The following is a 27,816-nucleotide window of genomic DNA, read 5'->3' as shown; positions in this document are numbered from 1 at the left end:
TTTGAGACTATTCACATAATTTTATTGCTTAATTGACATTTACAAAGATACAAAACCCTGGAGGGCATTTAAAAAGGCATTTATTCCAACAAAAGACTGAAATGAGCTACTAAAATACATTCTGCTCCTTGTCTGTATACCTACAGAGTAAAAAGAATTTGGTGAGACTGCTAGCCAGGAAGATGTGTTCTTGTGAGGTTCTCCATAAAAAGGTATATAAAAAGAACATGTGCATGGAAGTCTCTCAGATTTAAATAAAAGAAACAAGTGAACCCAGTTCAGAATAGAAAACAAATCTAGGCCAATAAATAAAATGTAAGCATTATGCTATCCCATTCTGAAAGCTGCCAAAAGAGCAGATTGCAAACAAGACGGAACACAGACATCTTGTACTAGAAACTGTGTGAATATTTCCAGCCGCCAGGTGACTGCAATGCATTCTAGAAGCAGTGGAAGACTAAGAACTGGAAAACTGTGTTATATGGTGGTAGAGTTGCCAACCACTGATGCGATTGCAGTTTTCACTACCCCGCCGCCCAGAACACACATAAAAACAATTAAAATTTGTATTATACAATTATTAAACATTTGCACAGAATAGTAGTCTATGTTGTAACTTTACAGCTCACATTAGGATTCTTGCATAACAAAGGTTGTTGTTTATTAGGTTATTGTGTATTATTTATTGCCAGCTGCTGGAATTATCAGTTTGTCACATAGCCCCTCGGAAAGGCCAAAGTCCCTGGAAAATATACGCCTGGTCCAAACTGATAAATGAAAGATTTGCTCTGGCCAAGAATTAGTAATTTTCCTAGATAAACAAAACTTAGGGGAGGACAACCAAATGTATATAAAACAGAATAGATTGCTTTGGAAGGACTTGTGCTACAGTCATGGGTTACAAAATGCTGATCTAACGTATCAGAACCAAGGAAGTTCCAGCTGGCTTGTGGCCAGTTTACAAACAGAACAAGCAAGAATCTTAACATTCAGTCTTTAGCTATTATAATAGCATATACAACCTTAAAGGAGATCTATACCCCCCCCCCCTCCCTATTTTACCATTACTTCAACTCTGGTTGAGATCTTGGGGGTACAGGTCATGTAAAGTCTGACTGTTGCCTCACTGTCAGATGTGACCGGACACATAGGACACTCTAGAGCTGGGAAATAGTAAATGAGTTCATGAAGTGGACAGGCAAGAAATGACAAACTTTGACCCCCTTCACCAACATAGAAAGCTGAACAAAGGAACTAGACAAAAAGCATACAGGGAGTATAATAAATGTCTTAGTTATCTCTGCACAAATATAATAATTTAAGGCTGAATCTAAGTTCTAGCCTAATCTGCACTGGCTCGTTAAGAACTAAAACAATAAAATAAACCTAAGTAAAACATCTGCTTTTCTTTCTAATATAAATAAGCAGCTGAGTGGGGAACAAACAAACCTGACCCCCCAGAGCGACTATCTGTATAGAACACAGATGTAATGGTTAGAAAGTGCCAGCAGTACAGTATTTCCTGCACACTCCAGGGATCCTATGATGTTTACACTGCATGGTGCACAGATAATGCACATCCCGTCCTCACACAGTACCCATAATGCACTAGAAGTTTATGAGATTTGCTTGATAGACACCATCATCTTTATCGATCTGCGAAAAAACAAAAACAAAACAAAAACTGAAATCAAACCAGATTTTATCACCACCACGTGACACATCTGTAACTTTCTCTGCAGAAGAACATGATAGAAAACATGTACCAGTTATAAAAGGAGGCAATATCTGTCTGCCATGAAATATGAATTGGAATATTGAAGAGCAGTTTCTGATGTATAGGCAATAAAGTGGCAGTGAGTGTGACACCTCAGAAGTTAAGCCTGCTATCGTGGCTCACCATACCTTGTAGTCACTTTTGGGTGGAATGTTGGGTTTCTGTGGAAGTTGAGGCTTCTTCAGGATTCCTGGCTTCTGTGCTGGTTTTACAGCTTCATCTGTTTCATCATACACTCCTGCCAAGGCATAATGCTTTTTCCTGAGCTCACCAAGTCGCATTCTTTCATTCTGCAGCATGTTCTCTAACTCAAGGACTTTAACCTGGAGTCATTAAAGAAAATAATGATAATTAATGATATAAAAATAATGATTTAACCATCAACATAAATCCTTAAATTATAATATCCAAACAGATCTCTACCCAGACCAGATCAAGTACTGTTGTGGTGTAAAAAAACACCACTTACACTGTTGTCCTAGTTGGTAAAACTGGCTAAACAGAGCTGGTGTCTAAGACAATACAGAAAGGAGACAAGTATTTTCTCCATCTGACAGCTACAGGGAATTGCAGGAAAAAACTCTAATCGCTTTGTATTCGTGCCTTTTACAAGAGTAGAAAATATTCTTGTCTTGTTTTTAATCAGATTTTTATTTTCATGATTTTAGTTTATTAAAACAAAAAAACTAGAAAGCATATTTTTGCTCTCCCCTAACAAACAGCAATGCTAGTTCCAAGAATATGATAAATACATAGCTTTGCAGACAAAATCACTTATAATAACTACTAAGAATCATCTGAATACTCTAGCACCTGCAAATTACCTCTAAAGTATTCAGTTGTGATAAAGTTTACATACACAGTATGGTCGGTAGAGTGTTTCACAGAAGCAATGAGCTTTACCTGGGTTTCCATCTCTTCTTTCTTTAGCTTAATTAGTGACATTCCAGAAAAGTCCATGGTATCTACAAGAAAAAGTGTCATTAATCGACCTTTTACTGCACGAATATAAAAGGTCAAATCAAAAAACACATACCCTTCTCCTCAATCTGTTCTTGGCCTGATTTTGTAGAGGCCACCACATTGGCTGCCATCTCATTCACTTGGCGAGAGCATTGCTGCAGTTTGGAAAGGTTCTTGCTGTTTTTATCTGCCTTTACCTGTAGTGATAAAATATATACACCGCTGTATAAACCATTACAAAGAACTTCTGCTGAATCATTTCTGGAGAGTTAAGGGTTTAGGTTACATCCAGCACACTTCAACCGTTTTTGTACATAATGACTTCAATACTACAGATTATTTATGCACCCAAAAAAAAAGATAAAACCCACATACACAGGCAATAAAGTACCGTATTTTCCGACGTATAAGACGACTTTTTAACCCCGAAAAATCTGTGCCAAAGTCGGGGGTCGTCTTATACGCCGGGTACTTACCAATCCCCTGAACGGGGAGAAGATCCGAGCCCGGGTTAGCCAGAGTCAGCCGTCAGAGAGCTTCGGGGAACACTGTGAGCCATGAGGTATAAATTTATATGCTTTTAAAGAATTCTGTGATTTACAAATCAGACATTAGGTGGCGCTGTGTGACTACTTTACATAGAAGGGTAGACAATTCTATTATTTAAAGTAAAAATTTTCTTTGTTACTGTTTTTTTTTTTTTAAGTGCAACAAACGCTATATTTTGGAAAAGCTGGGGGTCGTCTTATATGCCCAGTCATCTTATACGCCGGAAAATACGGTACTGTACAGTATGGTCCTCTGGTTTTAGAGATTTCTGTAAGCACCTAAAACTATCTTACCTTGGATGCAGCCACTAGCTGTGCCGTGCTGGCAGCAATTTCATGGGAACCAACAATAAGTTCTTCATATTTTCCTTTATGAAGGACAACTTTGTCTGCCGATTCCCTAAATAGAACATGCATATTTGATGATTAATTGCCACCTAACTCAATTTATCCCCCCTATTATTTAGAAAATAAGCATAATAAAGACAAAAGGTAATTACACTAGCTGGGTGGCTCCCCAACCAACAGCCTTTGACGCAGATATTAATCCTTCAGTCCATCGTGAGTTCTTGGCATAGAATTCTTGTGTTGTTGCTGCTCCCTGGTTAGCAGATATGAAAAAAAATGCAATCTTTTAACATTTTTCCAACAGTTCTATGCATATATGGTGATCTAGCCATAATAAATAAAACAGTTACCCAAATTCATAGAAAGGAGTAACTTATAGTTAACAAAGGCTTATAAGGCTTAGTTAACTTATAGTTAACAATATCCTACACACCAATTACAATTTAATATGAATCCATTTCATAGCACTATCCTAGTTATACATCAGTCAGAACATTGGAACAATACATGAACCCCAGACAGCCCAATGACTGACTAGCAATCTTTTCTTGCTGCACTGGGCCCTGGGTGTGACTTTATAGTGCACTGATTTTGTAGTGCAGTTATCCTTATTATGCTCGACTCTGTAAATAAAATACATAAATTAATCAAATTTGTGCTCATTATAAAACACACCCATTTAGAGAATATTTTTTTTTTTTGTAATTTTTATTTGAGATCTTTGTTAGGGTTCTTTCTTATGGCAAAACAAAGAAATAAAAAAATGAAACATACCCTTCCACTTTCCACAATCTCCTTTTGCAGCTCAGTAGAGGCTATAACCAGCATTCGAATGGCCTGTAAAAGAAAGACAACAATATCTTCCTTTATGCTAAATTGTACTATATGAAACATTTTATTCAATGTCCTCTGCTAAAATGGGTGATGGCATGACTAGGACTTTTCTATTTAAAAAAAACAAAAAACAAACCAAAAAGCAATTGTGTACCTAGAGTTGGAGTCTGCAAAACACCGACTGACTACACTGACTACTGACACCGACTACACAGCCCTGCATCTAGCTGCTAATTTAATAATCATTTTACAATATTTCATAGAACTCGTCATACCATATTATCAATGAGAAGCCTCGAATGTAAGCAGTTAACCTGATTCCCAGACCACATACTAATTCCAGGCCAGCAACACTGAAGATAACTACAGTTAGGTCCATAAATATTTGAAAAGAGACAACTATTTTCTCATTTTGGTTCTGTACGTTACCACAAATAATTTTAAATGAAACAACTCAGATGCAGTTGAACCTCAGACTTTCAGCTTTAATTCAGTGGGTTGAACAAAAAGATTACATAAAAATGTGAGGAACTAAAGACTTTTTTTACACAATCGCTTCATTTCAGGGGCTCAAAAGTAATTGGACAATTCACTCAATGGCTATTTCATGGGCAATTCCTTCATTATGTCATTATCAATTAAGCAGATAAAGATATCCTTAAGCTGCAAAAAACGAAAAACCCATCCGAGAAATTGCTACAATATTAAAAGTGGCAAAATCTACAGTTTGGTACATCATGAGAAATATTAGTGTGCTGGATTGGGCTGCTTTGGCAGAAACCTGACAGCCAGTGCATTAGAATTAATAGCATACTTTAAATTCTAAAAAGGCCATTAAAACAAATTGCTGAGGTGATATAGTAAAAATTAAATCACTTAGCACTTTCATTTATACAGATTAAATATTAGTCTCACAAATCTCACCTTCATTAGGTTCGTACATGAGTTGAGGATTCTGTCCAAAGACATAAAACAAAATTAATGGTACATAAAAAGGTTAGTTAAATCAAAATGATCTGTAGATACAATGGTACTAGAAACGGAAAACAAGCAAAATATTACATGAATTAGGCATGTCTTCTACCTGCTGTTTGTTTAACAAAGGTTTGTATAATTTACCTTTTTTCCTAAATAGGAAAAAAAAAGAAAAAAAAGCTCTCCCAGCACTTAAATATTAGAGAAGTAGACAAAAAATAAAGAAAAAACATTTTAAAGACTCCAATATAAGTCATGATTTATTAACCATTTCTCCTACCTGACAAAGTGAGCTTTAAGTGTACCTGCACTTTTCCCACACTACGCAAAGAGACAGATATGCAGCATTGGAAGCATGAGGGCCATAAAAAGCTGGCTCTTTAGCTCGCTTCCTCCCAATATGAAAGTGCCAGGACTACTGGAAAGTAGTGCCAGGCAGTGCCCATATGTGTCCCAAACCCAGAAACTGTTTTATTTCAGCAGCAGGATAAGGAGCAAAGAACAGACACATTATGGTGTCCAACACGCAGCATATTTCTTCTCTTGGTGTAACCAGAGTACATGTTTATTTTAACCATAAACTGAAGGGCTATATCTAAATAACCTTGTGCATTTAAGGGGGGTACAAATAATGATTATGGGACCACATAATATTTTGATGGCGTCCCCAATAACCGCATTCTGTAGCACATGGCATTAAGATCAGTGGGAGTATTGTTTAAAAAAAAAACAAAAACAAAGAAAGGGGTCATAATAGACAGCCCACAGCATAGTCAATACACTACTTTAACTAGGGCAGGAAATGCTTATTAGTCACCATACTGACCTTTCATTTACTTCCAGCTTCACTCCAGAGCTGTCTTTCCGAGCTTGGTTCATCATTTCCTGTCGGGGAATAGTACACCAATTATGACGAGAACATACATACAGCACAACATTCTACTGACAAAGGGAAAGAGCATACACAACAAAGATGGAATAAAACAGGAATAGAAATCAATGTTTGTACACACAACTATATTGTCTACTAAAGTAGATAAAAAAAAACAATAAGGAGACAGGTAAACAAATTTTTCCTTCTGCTGAGCATATTTTTGGGGACAACTTTAAATGAGTGAAGTGCCTGGAAAGCCAAATGACATAAATTCATTACAGAACCAAAGCCAGGCTCACTTTGCAGCGCTGTAAGAGTTTTTGCAACACAATGCAGCTTAATGAAACTAGAAGCAGACAACTTGTAGAACCAGTCTGAGGGAAGTCTGACTAATGACAATGAAACGCCAGCCAGAATGTACTTAAGTCTTTTTATGTTCAGACTGTGATAAGGAGCAGTCATGATGACGTATTTCCATCCTTATATTTAGTAAGGAAAAACAAAATGAAGGCGTGTGTAGGGCTTAATATTAACACACACAAACCACCCAAAACCTAATATACACTTATATACATATACACTTATATACACATGTATAATATACGTATGCTACCAAGGAACAGGTAGTTCAGTGCAGATTAAAATATCAGTCTTTTAAAGAAGAACTAGACTTAAAGTTCAGTTCCAGTAAGTGAAAACAAGATGCATTTAAATGAAAACTCACTGACAGAAACAGAACAGAAATTATTTTTACTAGATAATGGTCAGAAAGAAATTCTGTGATCATTCTTTCACTTTTTAAGCAAAAGTATCATAATATCTACGTGGAACTGGTATATTTTTGGATTGGAATTCAACAAGGGTAATGATTATTTTTAAAGCTTCCAGTGTGCTTTAATGTGTTAAGAACAAAGGTTTATAATGGTAAACTTTTTAAAATTCAATAGTTTTAGAAAGATCTCTAAAATTACATCTTTTTTAAATATTAGAATTTGTATACAGATAAAAGTTTTTTTGTTTGGTTTTGGTATATTCCCTATTCCTGGGGAAATTAATTTAGTTAAGAAGAAAAATTGTGCATGCACATATTAAAATTTTCATAAGTAACTTTTTTTTCCCTGGATTCATTCTCTAAGAAAAATGTCTATAAAAAACATTAGAAATGCAGCTGGCTCACCTCAATTTTTCGCACAGCATCTTCAATGGCAGCGGAAGTAGATGCCATCTCTTTTTCTACCATGTCACCCAGCTCCTCCTGCCTGATATCCAAGCTATTGGGCCTTAATTCCTCGGAAACAATAAGTCTCATGGAACTAGGGTATTGATATCACGATAATTAAGTTTAAATCTTGTACCATCATGCCTATAAAAGCAGTTTACTATTGCAACTGCTAAAGATAGTCTTCTAAAAAAAAAGCAGAGAGTGGGAAAGACCAAATAAAAAGTTTTTACTGGACTCCCCTTGGGCATAAATAGAAGCTGAAAATCTAAAGCCTGATGTGACCGTGCAAATACTGGTGGGAGATATGAAGGTTTTTATCCAGCTGGAGGCTACGGGAAAGCACAACGTTTCTAAAACATGAGCAAGTTGATTGTAAACCAGTATGGTTAATTTTCTGGGCAAATTGGCTGTGCTTCCAGGAAATGTAATTTTCAATCTTAAATTGAAGGTATATGTAATAAAGAAAATGTATTTAATAGCATTACAGATTCAAATAATAAAAATGGCAAGCTTTCCGTCACAACTCTGTACAAACAGTATTCTAATATGCAAGTTATCGTTTTACATGAAAAAACACCAAAAGACTTGAAGAGTACCTCTCCCAATCCAAGGATATTCTGTAACGTTCGTCTGACCTCACCCAAATCTGCTTCTTTTAACGACTGTTTGTCTTTCAGTTCCTTTAGATACTGTAAACTTTGATTCCCACAATCTCGGCAGCTGTCACTGAGTCCTAGAATAAAAGGTAAAGCTCTCATTTAGCTACAAAATAAGAGACATTATCAAAATATATCATTGCAGGGAGATAACTTACGGTCTCCATGGTCTGGTGGAGCCAAATGAGAGGTGGCACTGCCATTTACAATGGTGTCTGCAGTTAAATGTGCAAATTGGGCAAGAGCTCCAACTAAACTGGAGGCATCTGAAAGGAGGAAAAAAAATGTTTGCCTAAAGTTATCGATTTGCAGCTGGATATTATACAAACATATATTATCTACTTATATAATAATATAACTATATTATATATATCTACCCATTGTAGTTATACAAAGAATACCACAACCATAACAAAAAAAACAGAGACTTAACCAACTCTTGAAAGGGGGTATCACCAAAAACATATCCATTACTTCTGTGTCAACATGCATATAAAATGTAATAAAGCTATTGCCGATTTAATAAGTCAGTGTATGGCCTGCGTAAACTATCAAATAGGTTCCCACCTGTCATGTTTTGTACATATTTAGCATGTCCATTTTCCAAGGAGGATAACGACTCTAGTGCAGCTTGGGATCTGTTCACAAGGTAATCTGTGTTGAAAGAAGATTTTAAATGATACATTTTAAATTCAATATATACATACAAATAACTTTGTATTATGTAGAAAAGGAAACGTGCAGATGATATGTTTATTTAGTTGACAATATTTTGAGTTGTAAGCTTTCCTTCTTCAGGCAAAGTGTAAAGATAAATCCCCAAGTGTTAATTAAAACTCTGTATCTCAAAATATAGTCAAAAAGCAAGACAAACAAATATCTTTAGTTTACTATTACCCATGACAAACGGGGCTCAATGTTCTGCAACTATATGAATGAAAGGATGATAGGGGTTTATAACCCCTGATGCATTTGTTATGCTGTGTGTCAGGCCCTGCCTGTATTTTAAAGTAATCAGATGTTAATGAACTATTCACTATTTTAGCTCTATATATGCATACACTGCTCAAACATACTAATAGAAGATTTAATTAACACTCTCAAATAACTTAATTAACACAGAGTAACACCATGTCAGCAAAACTTCTGAAATAGTCTGTCCGGTTAGGAAGCATAGGTGTTTGTTAATAATTCTTTGGAGTGAACAAAGGCAACAACAGGTGGACTGAAGGGGCAACTCCAAGCCCCTGTACCACAGAGCATTTCTATCTCCCTATTGTTCCTCACTCATTTTTCATCAGTCTTTTGATGATGTCCTTATCAATACTGGTACTATACAGTATCATATGGTAGTTCATATCCTCCAGGATGACATATCTGTGGCGTTGAAATAAAAGGCTTTCTTGGAGGTAATACCAGGAGATGAGCCTTTACACAAGGATAGCTGGGCAGGGCTGTAGAAGCGTAACAAAGTAGTCTTTTTGAGAAAAGTAACAGTAACAGTGACAACTGATGAATTTAGTATGCGCCATGTGGCGGTGACAGATATTTTTCTTTCCTACCTATAAATGCCACATCACTAATCAAGCATCACGAAAAAAGCATGCAGTAGAATTAAATAAACCAGCCAGTGCAAAGTTTCTAGCATGCCATTAAACTGGAATGAATGGAGTGTACATTGTCCTAGAATTTTTTTAAAGTTAGGTTAACTAGACCTAGAATATCATTATAAACAAACAATGTCATACATGTCTTTACCATACCTGGTGAACTGGTGCAGCGGATATGAAGAGGGTCATCGAGCTTAGCAACAGCATCTTGGATGATATTTTCAGCCTCCCTCACTGTTCCCTGTATTATGTTAAACTGGTCCTCCAACATTTTCTGGTACAGTTTCTGCTCATCTACAGTCTGGAAAATACATAGCACTAGAATAAATGTGAGCCCAATAAATACCATTTTTCCTGCTCCTCATCACAATAAGTTAAGTCTTCTAGTTAACAGAAATTCCAGAAGTATTAATTGCTACATACTGGGGCCTATTTTTTTTTTTCTTAGGTATGTAGATTTTTTTTTTTTTTTAAATTGCAGCTTTCAGGACCTGGTTTTAGACTACACCAGATTCCCCAGAAATTACATAATTCCTGTTGGTAATGACTTCATTTTTCCATGAGTGGTTTACTTACCACCAATGTACAGCTCTGCTAGGACCGCAGGAGCAATCAAGAGAGGTTGTGTGGAGACACTGCACCCAGAGACGCTAGGGGAGCTGTTGCATGTGTTTTGCATCCATTTGGGTGTAGAGCAGACGCCACAACTCCACTGGGGATTCCTGGAGCAATGGCCTCATACGACCTCTCTATTGATTTGCTGAGAAACGGGAAACACAGATGATGGCTCAGACGTCATCAGGGTTTCCCTTTTCTCAGTCATTCAGCACTAGAGGTGAATGGGGGGACATGCCCCCATTTGTCCTAAAGTACATGGGGATTCCACACTGTCAGGAGTCCCACAGCTGTGCTCATCTAATGAATGCAGCCATGGGAATCATCCTTTCATTGTGGGATAACCTGTAAAAAGAAAAAGTTAAATACAGTTAAAACACAAATCATATACATTTTAAAAAAATACTTTATCAATAAAGTCTAATTTTTTTACATATATTTTAACCCTTTTAGAGAATGAGTAAGGGGTTTTATGTACTCCTGTACTAATTCACCAGGGTGGGGCAGTGAAGATCTGGAAGTCCCCTTACCAAAGTCATACTAAAACGCTTTTAAAAGCCTTCATTGTTTTCAGTGAAAGCTTTCATAATAAGGTTTAAAACACCTATAAAAAGTGTGAAAACCGCTATGAACACCTACATCTATCTACTATCAAAAGAGCTATTTTGCCCCCTCTTCCAAGAAAAATAGTCTGGAGCAGCAAAACATAACACAGCTGATAAAAATTTAAAAGTTTTACCCTTTTTTTTAATTTTACCTGTTACAACAAACAGAAGTGCAGTGTGCATGTGTAGGCCTACTTTAAAATAAATAAAACACTGAACTATGCTCCCCCTGTAAAGCCTTCAGCTTCTAATGTATCATCCTGTTACGTTAGATGCTGAAGGCTTCTAACGTAACAGGGTGGATTTTTTTGCTGGGCAGAATTCTTAATGTTCTGACAATGCCTTAGTGATGAAATTTTGTTCACCTGTACCCCGTGTTCCTGAGAAATCGAGGTTCAGGTGCTAGAAGCCTCCAGCAATGTGTAACAGGGTAATTTTTTTGATGGGCAAAGTTCTTTATGTTCTGACGATCACCTAACGATGAAATTTTAGGGGGTGTTAGTCACAGGTGCCCCCCACTCGAACCTACATTTTTGGTTTTGTACTCCACATTTCAGAGAAATTGGGGTTCAAAGTAGAGAAGGGGACAGGGTAGTGTAGTAAGACATTTCTAGTTTTGTGACCGGTAGGTAGGTTTGGGGTACTGCTAGCAATGAGGGTCCCCTGTGTACCCTGAAAATTTCAAGTCAGTAGGACATACTGTTTAGGAGATACGGAGGTTTGTATTGGGAGAGATGTAAGGCTGCAGTACATGACATGCAGCATTCATACACAAACACAGCTGTGAAACTTTCCCAATGATGATGTCATTGTACATGCCCATTTGTACACGCCCCCTGGCAGATTTATTTTATGGATAGGTTATTTTGTTAGAATACCAGAAGGTGAATACCCCTCCTCTGCAGTGTCTACGGGCGGGAGGAAGGTGATCCCCCCGTCGGCGGCCGAACGGAGCCACAAAAAGGAGGCTGAAGAGCCGCGGGTTTGCAACCCCTGGGTTAAACGCTGGAAAAACTGTCAATGTAGACTAAGTCTTAGAGGACAAGTTCCATTGTTAAGGTGGTGTTTACAGTCTGCTTCAGTACCTGCATCATATTCTGGTAATTTTTACAGTGCATGGGCACTGGTGAAACGCTAATCGTAAAGTTATATTACCTTTTTGTCAAGTTTTTCATGCAAGTCCCTAATTTCACTGGTTCTTTTCTCCTGCTCTTGATTGAATAAGGACTCTGTTTCCTGAGCTACATTCTTGACTGATAGTAGTTCAGACTCTTTAGAGGTCAGGAGACTCTGTAATGCATCCTTCTCTGCTTCAAGAGATGCCAATTTTGATGTTAACTGAGATTCAGACTAAAAAGTTAGAGAGAAAAAAAAACAAAAAAAAAACAAAAAAAACAAAATATATTAAATAAAACTTGAAAAAAAGGGGTATTCTAATCTTCTACCATCATTTCTGGGTGTAAATAAAGTCATATCCAAAGCTCAAACATTTCTACAGCTCAGTTGAAAACAGAGACTTTGCTTAAGCAGGTTAGACCTAAAATTTAAACAAATCATTCTTTATAAAAATGAAAATGCAGTTTAGGCAGAAACCTTTTCCTGGCATTCAGTATTTCAGAAGCTACAACTATCATGCAGTTACTTTTCAAGGACATGTTTTGTTAGAGTTATTATTTACCAAATATCTGAGTTAGGAAGTGTGCAGTATAGCCATTACTGGACAAAAAGCTGAAATATTGAGCAGGCAGGTTGTGACCCCCTGCATTCCAATTACATAGGAAGCTGCTACAGTTTGTGGCTTTAATCATTCAGGAGTCTAGGAAGCTACTCCCTTGGGACAGAACACTTCCAATAGATTCGAATCCTTAAATAAACAGCAGCATTCTTATACAGATACTGTACACGGCATATACCAATTCCCTAAATTAATAGATTGCAAGTACTACCCAATACTAAAGGGTTTAGTGAAATTCTGTTTACTTGCTGCACAAACATGTATCATCATACAACTTCTGTACATAACAAATGTGTGGAGATGATTTAAATACACACATTTGAGACAATGCACTCAATACAGGGGGTATGTTGCACTTTCTCGCATTGCTTGTTTTTGAATATGGGAGGAAACCCACGGAAACATGGGGAGAACCTGCAAACTCCATCCGGTTAGTGTCCTGGCTGAGATTCAAACCTGGGACCTAGCACTGCAGAGCCCAGAATGCTAACCTCTGAGGCACTGTGCTGCCCATCCAACAAATTCACCAAATTTTTCTCATTTAGTCAGTGAGTATCTTATTTGCATCTTAAGATACTTTGCTACCAATATTCTTAACTGCCACGTCATGAATACTTAAAGACTGCTACTTGAAAATCAAACACAAGAAAATAGCGAACTCCATCACTTAGTGACTGGTTGGACAATTTACCATTATTCCTAAGTCTATAAACAATAACCTACCAACACAAAAAAAGTGAAATGCAATTCATTAACCCCCTGGCAGTCTAATTATGTCGGTATTTTTATGTCAAAAGCAGTACATTGTTTTGTGTGGAAATTTGTTGTTTAATATTTTAGGCCTGTAATTCCTAGGAATAACCCCCGGGTATGATAAAGTTTGAAACACAAATCATAAATTATAATATATAATATAATAAATAATTCTAAATCATTTCATAAATAAAATTATAAATAAAATAAACAATTAAAAAAATGTATAATTTTGTCCAAACAAGGGTACAATAATAGAATAAACTTTTGGATTTATTATTTATTTGGATTTTTTATAACTTTATCATGGTGATCAGTGTTTTAAAAGCAAATTACAAAGTAATCTGCTTTAAAATTTCCTGCCAAGCCACTCATCCCCGGTGTTCAGACGCTTCACGCATCACAACGATCAAGCCGAGGATGTGATGCAGAAGACGGCCAGAGATCGCTGAGGACGCAGCTGGATCGAGGGGAGCAGGTGGGATTTTTTTTTTCCTATTGCTTTTGGTATGTAAAATTCACCCCGAGCCACACTCGGGAATACAGCCAAGGCGGTTAATATTTGGTCTCACTGGATGGATAGCCATGATACCACAACAAAATTGGACTCTTTTTTAACATATGCCTTGTCCATTAACAACTGATATTTTTTATTAGGTCAACACACTCAGCTGCATGCATGCCTCCCGTGATCTATAGATCTTGACAATGGAGGACTTGTTTTGCCACATTTCGCCCATTTATAACTTTTCTGTATGGGTGTTTATACACTATGTTAACAGAACAAGCCCCCCAACACTACATGTTGCTAATGCCAAGGCATGCACCAATTTGCCTTTATTCACTTTTGGCAAAGTTTGGAAAGGACCAAGATGTATTTTATGGTATTGTAACCACTTCTATATACCTAATATCTGAATACATGCATGCAAAAAATGTCACATAATTACTTGCTGTACATACCATTCCATATGTATGTGTACACAGCTGTACAAAGCTACACAGAAATATAAAGAAAGTGTTTTGTTCACTTGCTGGAGTTCTGTACACATGATAACAGTGGACAAGTAGACTTTACAGACCAGGACTACCACTAACTATGCATAACTTCAGTAATGTACCTGCTGACTACTTCCCAGGGACTCTTGCAATCTTGTCAGCTCTTCATTTCTCATCTGCACCTCAGTTTTCAGCTGTTCAATCTGAAAAGTCTGTTCTTCCAACTCTAAAAAAATGAAATGTAAAGAATAAGTATAAGCAGACACATTTATTTTACCCCTCAAACGGTTTTGTGTGTTTTATAGGGGTAAAGCAGTAAACTGAATAAAATAAAAAAAAGGTCAGAGGCAAATGGTAATGATAAAGGCTTCAGTTTTTTTTCTAAAAAAGTTAATACTTCTGCAGCCCCCTCTGCAAAACATTGCTGTCATTTATAGGAGACTCAAACCTCTTGGTCCCTCGCCACACCAACATTAGGGGATTTAATTTCTATAATCTCTAGATTACAGTGCTGCTCCACAGTACAGATAATTGTCACTTTACCCAAGAGAATAGCAAATAAAGCATAACTCCAGAATGACACATTTTAAATAGTTACAGATGCATTTTTTAACCTTGTGGGGGGAAAAAAAAAAATCATACTACATAAGAGGTGACCTTTACAAGCATTTTTTGGTAAAATATTAGTCTTAACCCTTGCAATGGTCACAGCTTGGTCTGCATCAAAAGATGATAAAGGCCTGTGAAATTATTATACTAATTACAAATATTATACATACTATTACCAGTCCCCAGACCCTAGAATGAGAGCTCCAGGCAAACCGTTAACTACACAAATCAAATGTAAATGGGAAGGGAGCCAAAGGATATGTATTTCTGTCCATCCAGTCCTAAAATTATCACAGGCACAGCACAATCTGCTTTGGCAGGGAGGGAGACTTTTTTGTTCTGCATTTCCACCTTTACTATTAGGTCTCTTCCACCCCTCTAGTGACTAGATAGTAACACCAATTTACTGATGAGTTATTTTCTATGTCACTCTGATCTATCCTATCAGCAGCATGCTCCACCCACTAACACCGCTGACTGTTTTTTACCGTTTAGCTTCATCTCTGATTTACTGCATTACAGATTGCACAATGGATTGTAAGAGGTTGAAATTAGGTCAAAATCATATATTTAAATTGCTTTCATAACAAGAATACATTTTAATGATATTTTAATGATCGCAGAACTGCATTAATCTTTAATTACCTAATTGGGTAGTTCCATATACACATACAGTAACTAGAGGAAACTGTGCTGACTTGTAATCACTTGTAAAAACGTTCACACTAAAAAAGGCAATGTATCACTTTTAATAATAAAAGTAAATCATTTATTGGTTGTTAAGGCTGGGTCTACACGGACAGTTTTAAAAATGCATGTAAACGTTCGTACCACGTTTATATGCCTTTTTAATGCACTTTTACAAACCTTTTAAAGCTTGAAGCATTTTACCACGATTTTACATAAGCGTTTATAAAAGTTTTACTTTAACCCTTTTAGGGAATGAGTACAGGAGTACATAAAAGCCCTTACTCATTTCCTGAAAGGGTTAAAAATAATAATACAAGACTTTAATGTTAAAGTAATTTATTAAATGTGTGTGTTTTGTGTAACTGTTAAACTTTTTCTTCTTTTTTTTTTTCTTTACAGGTTATCCCACAATGAAAGGATGATTTCCAGCCGTGGAGTGCAGCCGTGGGACTCCTGACAGTGTGGGATCCCCAGGCATTAGAGGGCAAATGAGGACAAGTCTCCCCAGTCACCTGTAGTGCCGAATAGCTGAGAAAAGGGAAACCTTTATTCCCTTTTCTGAGCCAATAATAGAGAAAAGGGAAACCCGATGACGCTTGAGCCATCATCAGGGTTTCCCTTTCCTCAGCCAATCACAGACAGGAGCAATCAGCGGAGCTCTTCTCTGCTGACAGCTCCGCTTTCTTGATTGCTCCCATAGCCCTAGGGGAGACAGGATGCAGAACTTTGCAAGGAACGCTATCTATAATGCTCAAAAATGGAAATGCCCTGGTGTAGATTAGCCAATTGGAATGCTTGGGAATTTCAAACATGGGCTTTTAAAGCCTCAAGTTAAAAGCTGAGGTAAACATCCATGTAGATTTAGCCCAAGGGATGAGTTATTAATTTTAAGCTATCTAGTAAACTAGAACATTGAGTAAAAACCCATCTTAAACTGGCTGAAGGTTTTATAATAAATTATGATCCTTACCATTTTGCATTTTATAATACCCAACAAAGCAACACTGATTTAATTAAAGCAGGATCTTCACATTGGTTTGGGTATTCCAAAAATAAACATTTTTCACAGATTGTTAGGTGGGAGCACAACTGTTAAAAGTTAAAGCTTTTGTAACTTTGAGACAATGTGTGTAGATAGTGCCAATTTAATGCATAAGACCATAGATTAGTCAGTTTCAGTGACTGATTTAAGAGCAAAAACAGCATAACTGTGTTAGTATTGTGTGCATCAGTAGATTAATAATGATGATATAAAAAACTCAAGGCTTGTGTTGCATTACTGTGTAAATGTAAGTCAGTCGGGGGGCAAAATTCCTACAGCAATGTCATTCATTTCTGATCCTAAGGAACTCACTGACTTAATTATCCTCCTATAATGGAAGAAATACAAATCATAAAGATTACTCCAAGTATTATAAAGGCTTCTCTCTGAATCTTGCAGTTAAGCACAAAGCCTAATCAGCCCCTGGTTGGGGTCTCGCAATGAATTTAAATGTGTATGCCTGTGGGAACGAGAATAATGATTTAAAATAAAAGTTCCTTTAATTAACCTTTATTTCGGATTCTCGCTTTACTTGATCCATCTGAAACTCCAGCTGTTCTTTAATACGTGCCACTTCTTCTTGGTTTTGCTGTGATACAGTTAACTGTTTGGCTGTGTCAGCATTCTGTATAAAAGAAGATCACAAAATCTCGATATTAGAGACTCTGTCACAAACTAAATTCAATGCACATAAATACACAGAAAAACAATTTTAAATACTTGAAAGTTATACCCAAGCCTACGAATGCAGGCCATGGGAAAAATAGGCTGGCAAGTCCATTAAGCACCCAATATGTACATTACATTGGTAAAGTCACTGGCCAAATGGGTGCCTAACCCATTGATTGAACCCGATATATACATTGACAATGGTAATGGCAAGGGTCAGGAGAATGCCCTGTTTTCAAAGAAATATTGAATGTAACAACTTGCTTGTATCTAACCTGCTTGCCTATAACTGCAAAACTAAACAATTTTTTATTATTTACACATCTAGTTACCTAGTACACCTAACCCTCCCCTACTCAACAGAAATGTTAGGCTTGATGCAAATATTCACACAAACACTACCCAAATAGTTCTCATTGGGTTTAAGAGAGTTCCATTTAAGATATGGCAAAGGAGGCTTGGAGCTAAAGGCGTATATTTGCTATGAAAGTGTTTAAAAAGTATATAACTAAATATAAAAAATGGGAGCGATACCTTTCTTAGAAGGCCTGCATGGACATTGATGAGCTCATTGTGCTTTTCCTTTAACTTGTTGTAGCGTACTTCTGTTGCTTGTACTTTCTCTGTAAACAAAAGAAAATTAAAAAAAAAAATTTGCAAAACTAAAGTCAAGTTCCACAAATAAAGCACATGTGATCCACTAAATTAGAGGCGTGATTAGATAAATGCCCTCTTCTTCTAATAGATTGTTATGAAAGAAGATGTGTCATCTGCAGCCCCTATTTACTGTACAGCCCCTATAGTATGTTGGAACTTAAAAAGATAAAATAGAGAAATATCCTTAAAAAAAAAAAAAACTAAGAGTGCATACAAAGTATAAAAAGAAAATATAAGTATAAACATACTACAAAACAGCATATTGCAAATAAATCTCTATATAATTAATTAATCCCCAGAGGAAGGAAAAAATCCCCCATAAAGCTCAATTTGCTCCAATAGGTTTCATTTGCTCTAATGGGGGGGGAACCTTCCTGATCTTGTGAGGCAATCAGATGTTCCCTGGATCAACATCATAAAGGTTGTTCTACACAGTAAAGAAGAAAAAAAACTCTGGATGGATAGGAATGGGAAATATATAGAGACTTCGATTTTAGATATTTAAAAGAAAAAAAAACAAAAAAAAACACACAAAGCAGAAAAAGTCTAGGTTTAAGTTAACAACTTTATTTTGGTGTATACCAACACAAACAACAGCCAGCCATGTTGTGTTTTTATTTAAAAAGTTCAACATTTATCAGAGATGGTGATATGTATGTATGTATGTATTTATGTATGTATGTATGTATGTATGTATGTATGTATGTATGTATGTATCTATATATCTGTAGACACCAAGTTTAAATTTACCATTTCAATTTAAGTAGTAGAAAAGTAAAGCTTTATTCTGCAAATTGAATGTTCACCAGATTTATAAAATAATGCACTCATGTTTGTATTTATGTTAAGTGCCACCTTGAAGATAAAAAAAAAAAGAACAACACCACAAAGATCATACAATGTAGTTACTGCATACTCCTACAACTCAAACAAGATAGAGAAAACACTGAAATACAAGAAAAAAATCAGGAAACAGAACAATCTCTGATGTAACTAGGGAGTGGTTAAATACTCACCATTAAGGGAAAGACCTGACAAGCACTCTTTAGGATGATATATTATTAAACGTAATAATAATATATCCTAAATATAGTAAACATTAATATCTGGTAATACATAATGCTGCTGGAAACAAATGTTGCTATATAATCAGGGAATTGTGAAAGCATAAATGTTTACACTTTGGATAGAATGTAAAAGCTTCAGAACCCCTGTCAAATGTTATTGCCATCTGTGCCCCCGGTGGGGAGATTTTCTCTCTATACTGCAAGTGGTATGAAACAGTCCAACTACCACCTTTATTGCCATTTTAACATCTTTATACCTGTGTTTAAACAGCTCACACCTTTGGCCATGTCATTTGAGGGTTTAACACCTATGCAGACTTCTTGACACCAAGGATGGGACTGCATACCTAGAACAAGGTGGTTCACAATTTTTTTTAACACTTCCTGGTTTGGGCAATTAATATTTGTCATGTTGCATTCTATGGGGATTGCATTAAGGTTTGTTGTGCTGTGTGGATATAAATGCTGGGGTATTTCACTAGTAGAAAGCTGTGGAAGGCTGCAAACATCTTGCACATTACAAGAACAAGTCCAGTTGAATCTGAATTCTTAACACCAAAAATAATGATAGTGGTGAAAATTATTCCCTAATTTATCCAAAACTAAAAATAAAAATATATTTTAACTTTAATTTTTAATTAAAAAAGGGTTTAAAATGGTTTCGATAAAAACTACTGTATTCCTAACAGAAGCAGATCTAGTAGTTGAATAGCCCATACAGAATAAGAGAGCACATACCACAAACAGCTGCATTTTTCCCCCCTAGAACAGGACATGGAGGAGAAAATGGCTATAGAGACAGACACCATGCAAGGATGTTTTCTTGGCAGTTTTGCATAAAAAGGATTCTGGATTTCCTAATTTGGACATGGGCCATGCATATTTGCAATTCTCAATAAAAAGTATATAGATTTTGTTGAAGATAAAATTTTACTTCCATTGACACACAATAAAATGGCTACTTTTTTCAGACAATTTGTTTTCCAGCCCTGCCATTAAGTACACTTTAATCATGTTGCTTATTAAATCCTCTGGCAGATGTTCATAAAATCCCTATGGTATAATTAGGTCTGCGTTTCAGAAGCTTTTCAGGAATTGGTTACAAGTCATAAGCAGAACACATTAAACAAATTGCCATGTATTGCAGTATGGATTAAACACTCATCACATATACTGCCAATTTGTAAGGACCTACTTTCTATTTCGCCATACAGTCCTTGGGTCTTGTCACTCTCCTGCTTCTGTTTCCGCAGTCTCTCCAGCTCATCCCGCAGCTGTTCATTATCCACTAAAGCTTTCTGCTTCTGCTTACGTTGCTCTTCCACCTCAGCTTCCAAAGTGTTTATCTGACCTTTCAGCTGCATAATGTATTTCTGAGCCTGTGACAATTGGACAAATTTAATGTCATGTATTGCTTTCAGGTAATTTGATAAATTATTAAAACTAAAACAAAACTACCCTCCTACCGTCTCAGAACAATGGCTTCGGGAAAAATTCAACTGAATTCACATTATGGAATACACCTCTTCTACTCTCATATCAAAGTTAGACAAAAGTTGCCTCCCATGAATCAACAAACTTAAGAATTCTTAAGAGGCAGTGATTTTGATGGGTAGGTCAAACATAATTTGCAGTTTTCTTTAAAATTACGACTTAAGGGATGTTGTTCCACTTAACTAGCCAAGAATAATAATGTGCTGGACCTTATTCACCCCTGCGTACCTTCCCTATGTCAGACACCCATTTAACACCCAAGTGTTAGAAACAATATAGAACCTGCTTTAAGGTCTTGAAACCTTAACCTTAAACCTGACCTCCAGCTTCATTTTTTCCAATTCTAAACGCAGCAGTTCAATTTCTTTTTTAAGATTTTCTATTTGTACATCCCTAAAAAAAGAATGAAGAATATAATGAGCACACAGCAGACAGATAATAAAACATTGCTGGTAAATGTAAAAGCAACAGACACATTTTATATTTATTCTGTACCTATCATCTATCATAAGACCATTCGGAGGCCCAAAAGTTTGTTGAAAGATGTCTTCAACAACCTACAAAAAAACATAATCACTTATTAGGTGGATATAAAAGTTAACTCATTTAAGCAAAATTACTTAGATGACTGTGAACCTCAGTGTAATCCCTCACATCATTGAGACGCCAGTAATGTATTTCTACAGGTGACAGAACGTAGATAAGACTGCAGGCATGTTAAAAGGGATAGTCAGAAGACTGCAGACATGCTACAGGACTTGGTCAGAGACTACTAGTAGGCTTTAGGCTTGTTGGAGAAAATCAAACCGGAGACGCATTACATTAGACTGCTAGAGATGACTGAATTTGGTTTCACATTAGCATTCCTTATGAACCCATTCGATATTTCCTTTAAAATTCGGTATTTCTATCTATGAGCTTAGAAAAAAAGATAAAAAGAAAAAAAAAAGGATGGAGAATACAGAAAAAAAGAAAGAACACATGAAAGAAACACTCCAAACTAACTAGCAAACACGGGTTTAAAGAATAGTTATGTCAAACTACAGTCGGCAGATGGCCCAAGGGCCACACAACAAAATGTCTAGGGCTTGCATGCAGACTACTAGTCCACTTCAGTTTTCTCCATTGTCAGGTGTTAGGATGGGGTTACAAACTGAAATGCATGCAGCACTGGCACTACGTACCAGATATGGTACAAATGTATTATCTGCTCTGCATTTAAAATGGTTATACCTATTTAGATGTAAACGCTGCACCCCAACTGAAATAATGTGCACCCCAACATGCCATACAGCAGTGGACAACCCACAGTAGCATTCTTATGAAATGGAACACAAGGCATTATGTGCATTTTTTGGTCCTATGCGGTATCTGGCAAGCTACTGAAAATAAATGAGCTGTCTGAACAAAACACATTACAGATACCACAACAGGCCTATGTAAGTCAGAATTGATCCCTCAAGCTTTGGTATACATTATGCATGAACAGATCTCCCATGTGCTTGCTGTAGAGAATAAACACAACCATCAATGTATCACCTCTATAGAGTTTTTCCAGATGGAGCTATTCCATGAAGACATTTGCAAGATCACTTCCGAATCTACACCAAAACAATGTATATTCTATATCGCAAAAAGCCATATTACAGTAAAGTAAAAATGTAACCCACAAAAAAAAATTGCATTCACCTGCTGCTCCACTGGTTGGGCATTGTTGATCTCAATCAGAGATTCAGTTTGTGGCGGCTCCTCCTCCTCTGGAGCTTCATTGGCCATTACTACCACAGGTTTCACATGTTCTTCTAAAGCTGAGGCTCTTAAGAAGTTGGGTGGATTCTATACATACGATACATGAAATGAAATAGCATTTGTACAATATTTTATTTATAAATGAGATGAAAATTTTAATAGAATAATACTTTATGATGAATAAATATCAAGGATCCACTGAATAATCCAGAAATCAGTGAAGCAAAAGTGAAGGAGGCTTAAACTTCTGATGATCTCAACAGGTAATTGAGAGACTAGAAGGCTGGGTGCCCAAGTGCTGTTCAGTGTTCTCCCCAGCCCCTTTTAGACAGACGCACCACCCGGAACTTTTCAGTAACCACCGGCTGTTTTTGAATGGTTATTAAAGAGTTGGGTCAGATTACAGGTGCTGCCACCAGCCTACAATTTCTTCCCACCCGGGTTGAACACTGGTGCGGTTACACATGTTGCTTCCATTCAGGAATTTTTTGCTAAAGGCTACATATTTTAATGATTGCTTCGTCATTTAGTGTGCTAATGAATTCTTGTTATACACATACAATATAACGTTTGGCTGCTGTGTTAAGCTGATGGGGAGAAAAGTTCTATCAGGATACCAGGATCAGCAGAATAGAAAAACATAAAATTTGTTTTTTGTGGTGACTTCTGAAAAGAAGTAACTTTTGACATTACATTGTAGTGACATCCTCATGGAACTGTTTTTTTTTTTTAAATTGTGCCAACATGGACTAGCCAGTACATAAAAAAGGTAAAAATAAAAAAAATAAAAAAATATTAGGCGTATGGGTTGCTACAGATGATTTTTGCTTTGACTTCCACTTTAAAGGTTAAACCCAGCCAGCCTGTTTACATCAACAGACAAAATAATGTGCCAATTACATGTTGAACAGGTTTTACAGCAGTAAATACCAGGTCAGTCAATCAAATATAAACCACAAATGCAATTAATGCGGTAAAACTGGTCATTAAACTTACATCAGGAAGGCGTGGTATCTGAATAAGCCGTTTGAAGTACAGCATGTCAGCTGCTCGTTTGAAGAAGTTTTTCAAGCTGTGAGGAAAGAGTAAACAAGTATTATAATCTAGCCATGCCTATTATGAAATAACAAAAAAATAGAAATATGCACCCATTGCACTGCTGGAAGTTCCAATGGAGAATGAACTGGATTAAAAAATTCATTTATGAAACGGCAAGTCATTCAAACTGGACAGTCCAGCTAAAACTGTATTGCCTTTGATCTACTAACAGTAAGATTTTTCATGCCATATTTTCAGAGTTCCTGACCACAAAATAATTTTGGGTGTTCCCATCATATTTCAATGATCCAGATCCTCCCATTGAATTCTATTCTAACACAAAATAAATTAAAAATCCAAGACAAGATTAGGAAGCTTTCATAACTAGCCACAGCACAGTTATAGACTGCAATCAACAAGCATCTTAGACAAACTGCAAACTGGTTTAAGTATTTGGAATCTACCAAAACCTAAAATATCCATAAAAAATGCAGAAAGAGAACGTATGTAACTGTTAGCATTAAAATTTATTGTTAGCAACTAAAGCATGACTATTAAAAAAATAGTTTACTGTATTTAGAACATTCAATCCAATCAGTGCATGCATTGATTAATTCCTTTCAGTCACTTAAAAGGCAATGACTAACAAGAGCTGGAGAGAGTCATACACACCTATGGAATTGCTCATGAAATCTGTCTCTGTGTCCCTGTAATGTATCTGGAGGCAGACCTAGAATAAAAAAAGACCAACTAAGTATTTTATAGAACACAACCTGATAACAACCTTTACATATAAGGAATATGAAGAGCTGCATTTAACAGTAATGGTGATTTTGATAAAGAACTAAGAGGCATATCATCAAGGCCAGGCTGGTGATCATGGGATTTCCAAGAAAAGCCAATATGTCTCAGAGTACATGCTTCTTTTGGCTGTAAAGTTCTGGTTACTGTTCCTAATGAGTGTTCAAAGACCAGCAATGTGTTTGAGCACATCCTGCAATACTTTATTAAGTGTTGACCGCCCACCTCACAACAAACCATTGTATCATTAGAGGATACTTTCCAATAGAAGTTTATTTTCCTCATTTTGCTGCATGTAACAATAGGAAATTCTAATTTTTATTAAAAAAAAATAGGGCTCCATTTATAAAATTGAAAATCTGGCTTTCCCTCAAACATTTCCTGGTAGGAATCAATTACTGCCACTAAAACACATGGAACTTGTACATACTATCCTATCAAATGAGTCACACTTGCTTATTCACAGGTAGTAACCTGTGCAGGGTACAAAAAAATGGCCCTGGAGTGTGCAACATCTAAATCAAGTCAAATAGCTTTTATTTACCATGCTGACAGTTTAAGAAAAAAAAAATTATAAATAACTTGCAGGAACATGCAGTAACTTAACACATCTGGTGTACCAAGACCTAAATCTAGAACATAATGATATGGAGGAGCAACTGCTGATTAAGCCTGCCAGCTTCTGCTGTAAATCACTTATTTGTACTTGTGTAAGGATATAATGAGAACATGTAGGAAGACATCAATCATACTTACAGGAATGCAACTTGAACATCAACTTGACGGTGTAGTGATAAAGATGACTGGAGTCCTGAATCACCTGTATAAGAGGAGCCAGCTTACACTGTCCTGCTGACATCTGAGATACTGCAATGGCACTGTTCAGCTGCCTGATAACTGATATAAGATGGTGTTACTTTATGCAGCATAATTATATACAGCACACACATTGAGGAACACTAAGCATAGAAGGGAAAAAATCATTCCTCTGCAGCAATGAGAAGTGAGGTCTCTGTGAACCATTTAGGGCACAATAAAAAAGGTTAACATTTATTTAAATTATCTAAATAAAACACACAAAAACAGTGCTCATTTTAATTAATTTGTAAAACAGCAGCAAAGGAAATGTTTGTTTAAAAAATTGTACTTAAAACATTACGGAGTAAAAAAAAAAATTTAGATATGACAATGGGACAAAAAGGAGATCAAGTCCTGACTGAAGACATAGGCTCTTCAACATTTCCTCCAACATGTAATTACTAGCAATGAACAGTCATTATCCTTCAATGCATTAAATCAAGTTAGTGTTATGACTTCAATGGTAAAAGTGATAGCATTGAAAGACAGCCATTAAATTATACCAGAAATGACACCATATTCTGAGGACAAACCCAAAAAACGAATTTAGTTAGAATAAAATCAGGCAGGCCCTTGTACTATATAAAAATGGTAGATCTAAAAGGAGATTGTACTATTCAATTCTATAGTATACGATCAATCTTTTGGCAAAATGTATTCATAGAAACTAGGAGGCATATTTGTAAAGTAGTGAATGTGACTTTCATCAGTTACAAAATATATTACAAAAGTCACAAGCAGAAAATACTTACAGTAGTTTGCAGTAATAATTATAATAAATTACTAAAAAAAAAAAAAAAATCAGAAATTTATTATAATAAATTACTATGTCATCCTGGTTAGAGACCATGCATCGGCCTGAAAGTTGACCTTAGCTGACTTTCAAACAAGCATTATTATATTAAATTGCTAAAAACAAAGATTGCAGAAATGCTGGTAACTTCTGTACTATATGCTTTGGACTTCCAGCAAAGATTGTATACTGCATAGTTGTATAGTCTCCTACATACAACATCATGCAGTAATAGGGGTCTTGTCGGCAACAAATTGATTAGTGTAGAGCATGGAAAAAAGCTTGCCTATTAAAAATTAGATGACTGCAGAACAAGGACTGTTTGACACAACAAAAAGAATTTCATTATAGAAACTTATATAAAGCATATATGTTAGCACTATCTTACTAAAATGACTTTCTGTGATCTAATAATTACTTTTCTTTGTCACTGCTGCTGTTGTAGACAAATAAATGTACTTTGACACCAAACCAAGCAACAAAGGACAGAATGAGGCCTAAGATGTAACTAAACTGTAACATGTAATATTTTTTCCTCTTCTCAGACAACGTGAATTGTTCAGAAACTAAAAGGGACTTTTGTCCTAAACTACATTATTTTTTAAATAATGCAAGCTACAACACAAATTAAGTTATTTTCATATGATTCTTAATAGCTTGTGTGTGCCCTTATTTTGCCACAGTGATGTCTGCATTGCTCAAAAATATGAAACAGAATCCTGTTATATTAATACTGTGTGATCAGTTTTACTACAGCTTTAGAGGTGAACTAGAACATTGTACAGCAGACATGCAACCAGAACTGGGGTATATGAGCCTCCTGGATCATCAAGGTCCAGAGTTCTTAAGGGCTCTGGAATAAGGAAGAAACTCAACTGTTGGGGTTGCTCTGGAATCAGAGCTGCCAAACATGTGAAAAGTGCCACATACAAGGTCATCTCTCAAACAGAACAATAACAAACATGGCAAAACGTGTTCAGTATGTTGTTTTATTCTACACAATAGGGGATTTGGGCTGAAAACGTACTTACCAGCTTCAGCAAGTTTAAGTTCACAGTCCATGTAATCAAACATTTCTACGGTTAGCTGGAATCTAAAAAAAACACACACACCGCAAATGTAAAAGGAAAGAAATAACAATTGACCAATTATTTTGCCTTTGCAATCTATATCATGTTTAACTCTGCCTAAAGCAACGCTCATTAGGATTCTATCTTAAAAGCAATCTCTGAAATAACAAAGAAAACATGAAGCAGAGGAACACATGTTAATTTTTGAACTGTTTTAAACTAATTGATGAACTGAAACAATGGGCCTGATTTATTATTATTAAGCTCTCCAAGGCTGGAGAAGATACAATTTCACCAGTGAAGCTTGATGATCCAACAAACCTGGAATGGATCTGGTCCAAGATTCAAAACATTTGCTAGCAAAAAGCAAAATATTTTAAGAAATCCATTCCAGGTTTGCTGGATCATCCAGCTTCACCAATGAAAGTGTATCCTCTCCAGCCTTGGAGAGCTTTAATCAGGCTCAATACCTCTGATATTTGAAGCTTCCTTATACTGAAGCATCACATATCCTTTTAAACAATGATGTTCACTTAAACCAGGAAAGGACAAAGATGTAGACAGATAGTGCTTGCGTTAATGGCATCAGTTAAACCGAAGTTTGAGGCAATTCTGCCGAAATTCATTGATAGGTGCATCTGAACACCTTCTGACTTGCTTTAAACAGGTTTTTGCATTCCCATACGCTTGAGAATGAAACGGTCTAATTATAACACAGGCCTACCCATGTTTCCCCGAAAATAAGACACTGTCTTATATTTTTTT

General features: G+C 36.2%; 1 protein-coding gene across 1 annotated transcript in view; it reads right to left on the bottom strand.

The window, feature by feature from the left end:
- Window positions 1-27,816, bottom strand: part of HIP1R (huntingtin interacting protein 1 related) — a gene marked incomplete in the record, with an annotated part of 51,737 nt that continues 23,921 nt past the window's right edge. Inside the window, 26 exon segments of the mRNA XM_072415793.1 lie at window positions 1-1,656; window positions 1,906-2,100; window positions 2,681-2,742; window positions 2,814-2,937; window positions 3,583-3,688; window positions 3,789-3,889; window positions 4,411-4,473; window positions 5,395-5,425; window positions 6,272-6,330; window positions 7,497-7,607; window positions 8,138-8,274; window positions 8,356-8,463; window positions 8,765-8,851; window positions 9,961-10,108; window positions 12,183-12,377; window positions 14,637-14,738; window positions 17,364-17,480; window positions 18,059-18,147; window positions 20,444-20,627; window positions 21,063-21,135; window positions 21,238-21,299; window positions 22,432-22,578; window positions 23,488-23,563; window positions 24,202-24,259; window positions 25,087-25,227; window positions 27,013-27,074. Coding sequence (XP_072271894.1) covers window positions 1,609-1,656; window positions 1,906-2,100; window positions 2,681-2,742; window positions 2,814-2,937; window positions 3,583-3,688; window positions 3,789-3,889; window positions 4,411-4,473; window positions 5,395-5,425; window positions 6,272-6,330; window positions 7,497-7,607; window positions 8,138-8,274; window positions 8,356-8,463; window positions 8,765-8,851; window positions 9,961-10,108; window positions 12,183-12,377; window positions 14,637-14,738; window positions 17,364-17,480; window positions 18,059-18,147; window positions 20,444-20,627; window positions 21,063-21,135; window positions 21,238-21,299; window positions 22,432-22,578; window positions 23,488-23,563; window positions 24,202-24,259; window positions 25,087-25,227; window positions 27,013-27,074 — 2,686 coding nt within the window.

The sequence above is a fragment of the Pyxicephalus adspersus genome, chromosome 6 (genome assembly GCF_032062135.1).
Source record: "Pyxicephalus adspersus chromosome 6, UCB_Pads_2.0, whole genome shotgun sequence".
In the NCBI taxonomy this organism is placed as follows: Eukaryota; Metazoa; Chordata; class Amphibia; order Anura; family Pyxicephalidae; genus Pyxicephalus; species Pyxicephalus adspersus.
The sequence above is the reverse complement of the archived record's forward strand: the minus strand, read 5'-3'. Positions and strand labels throughout refer to the sequence as shown.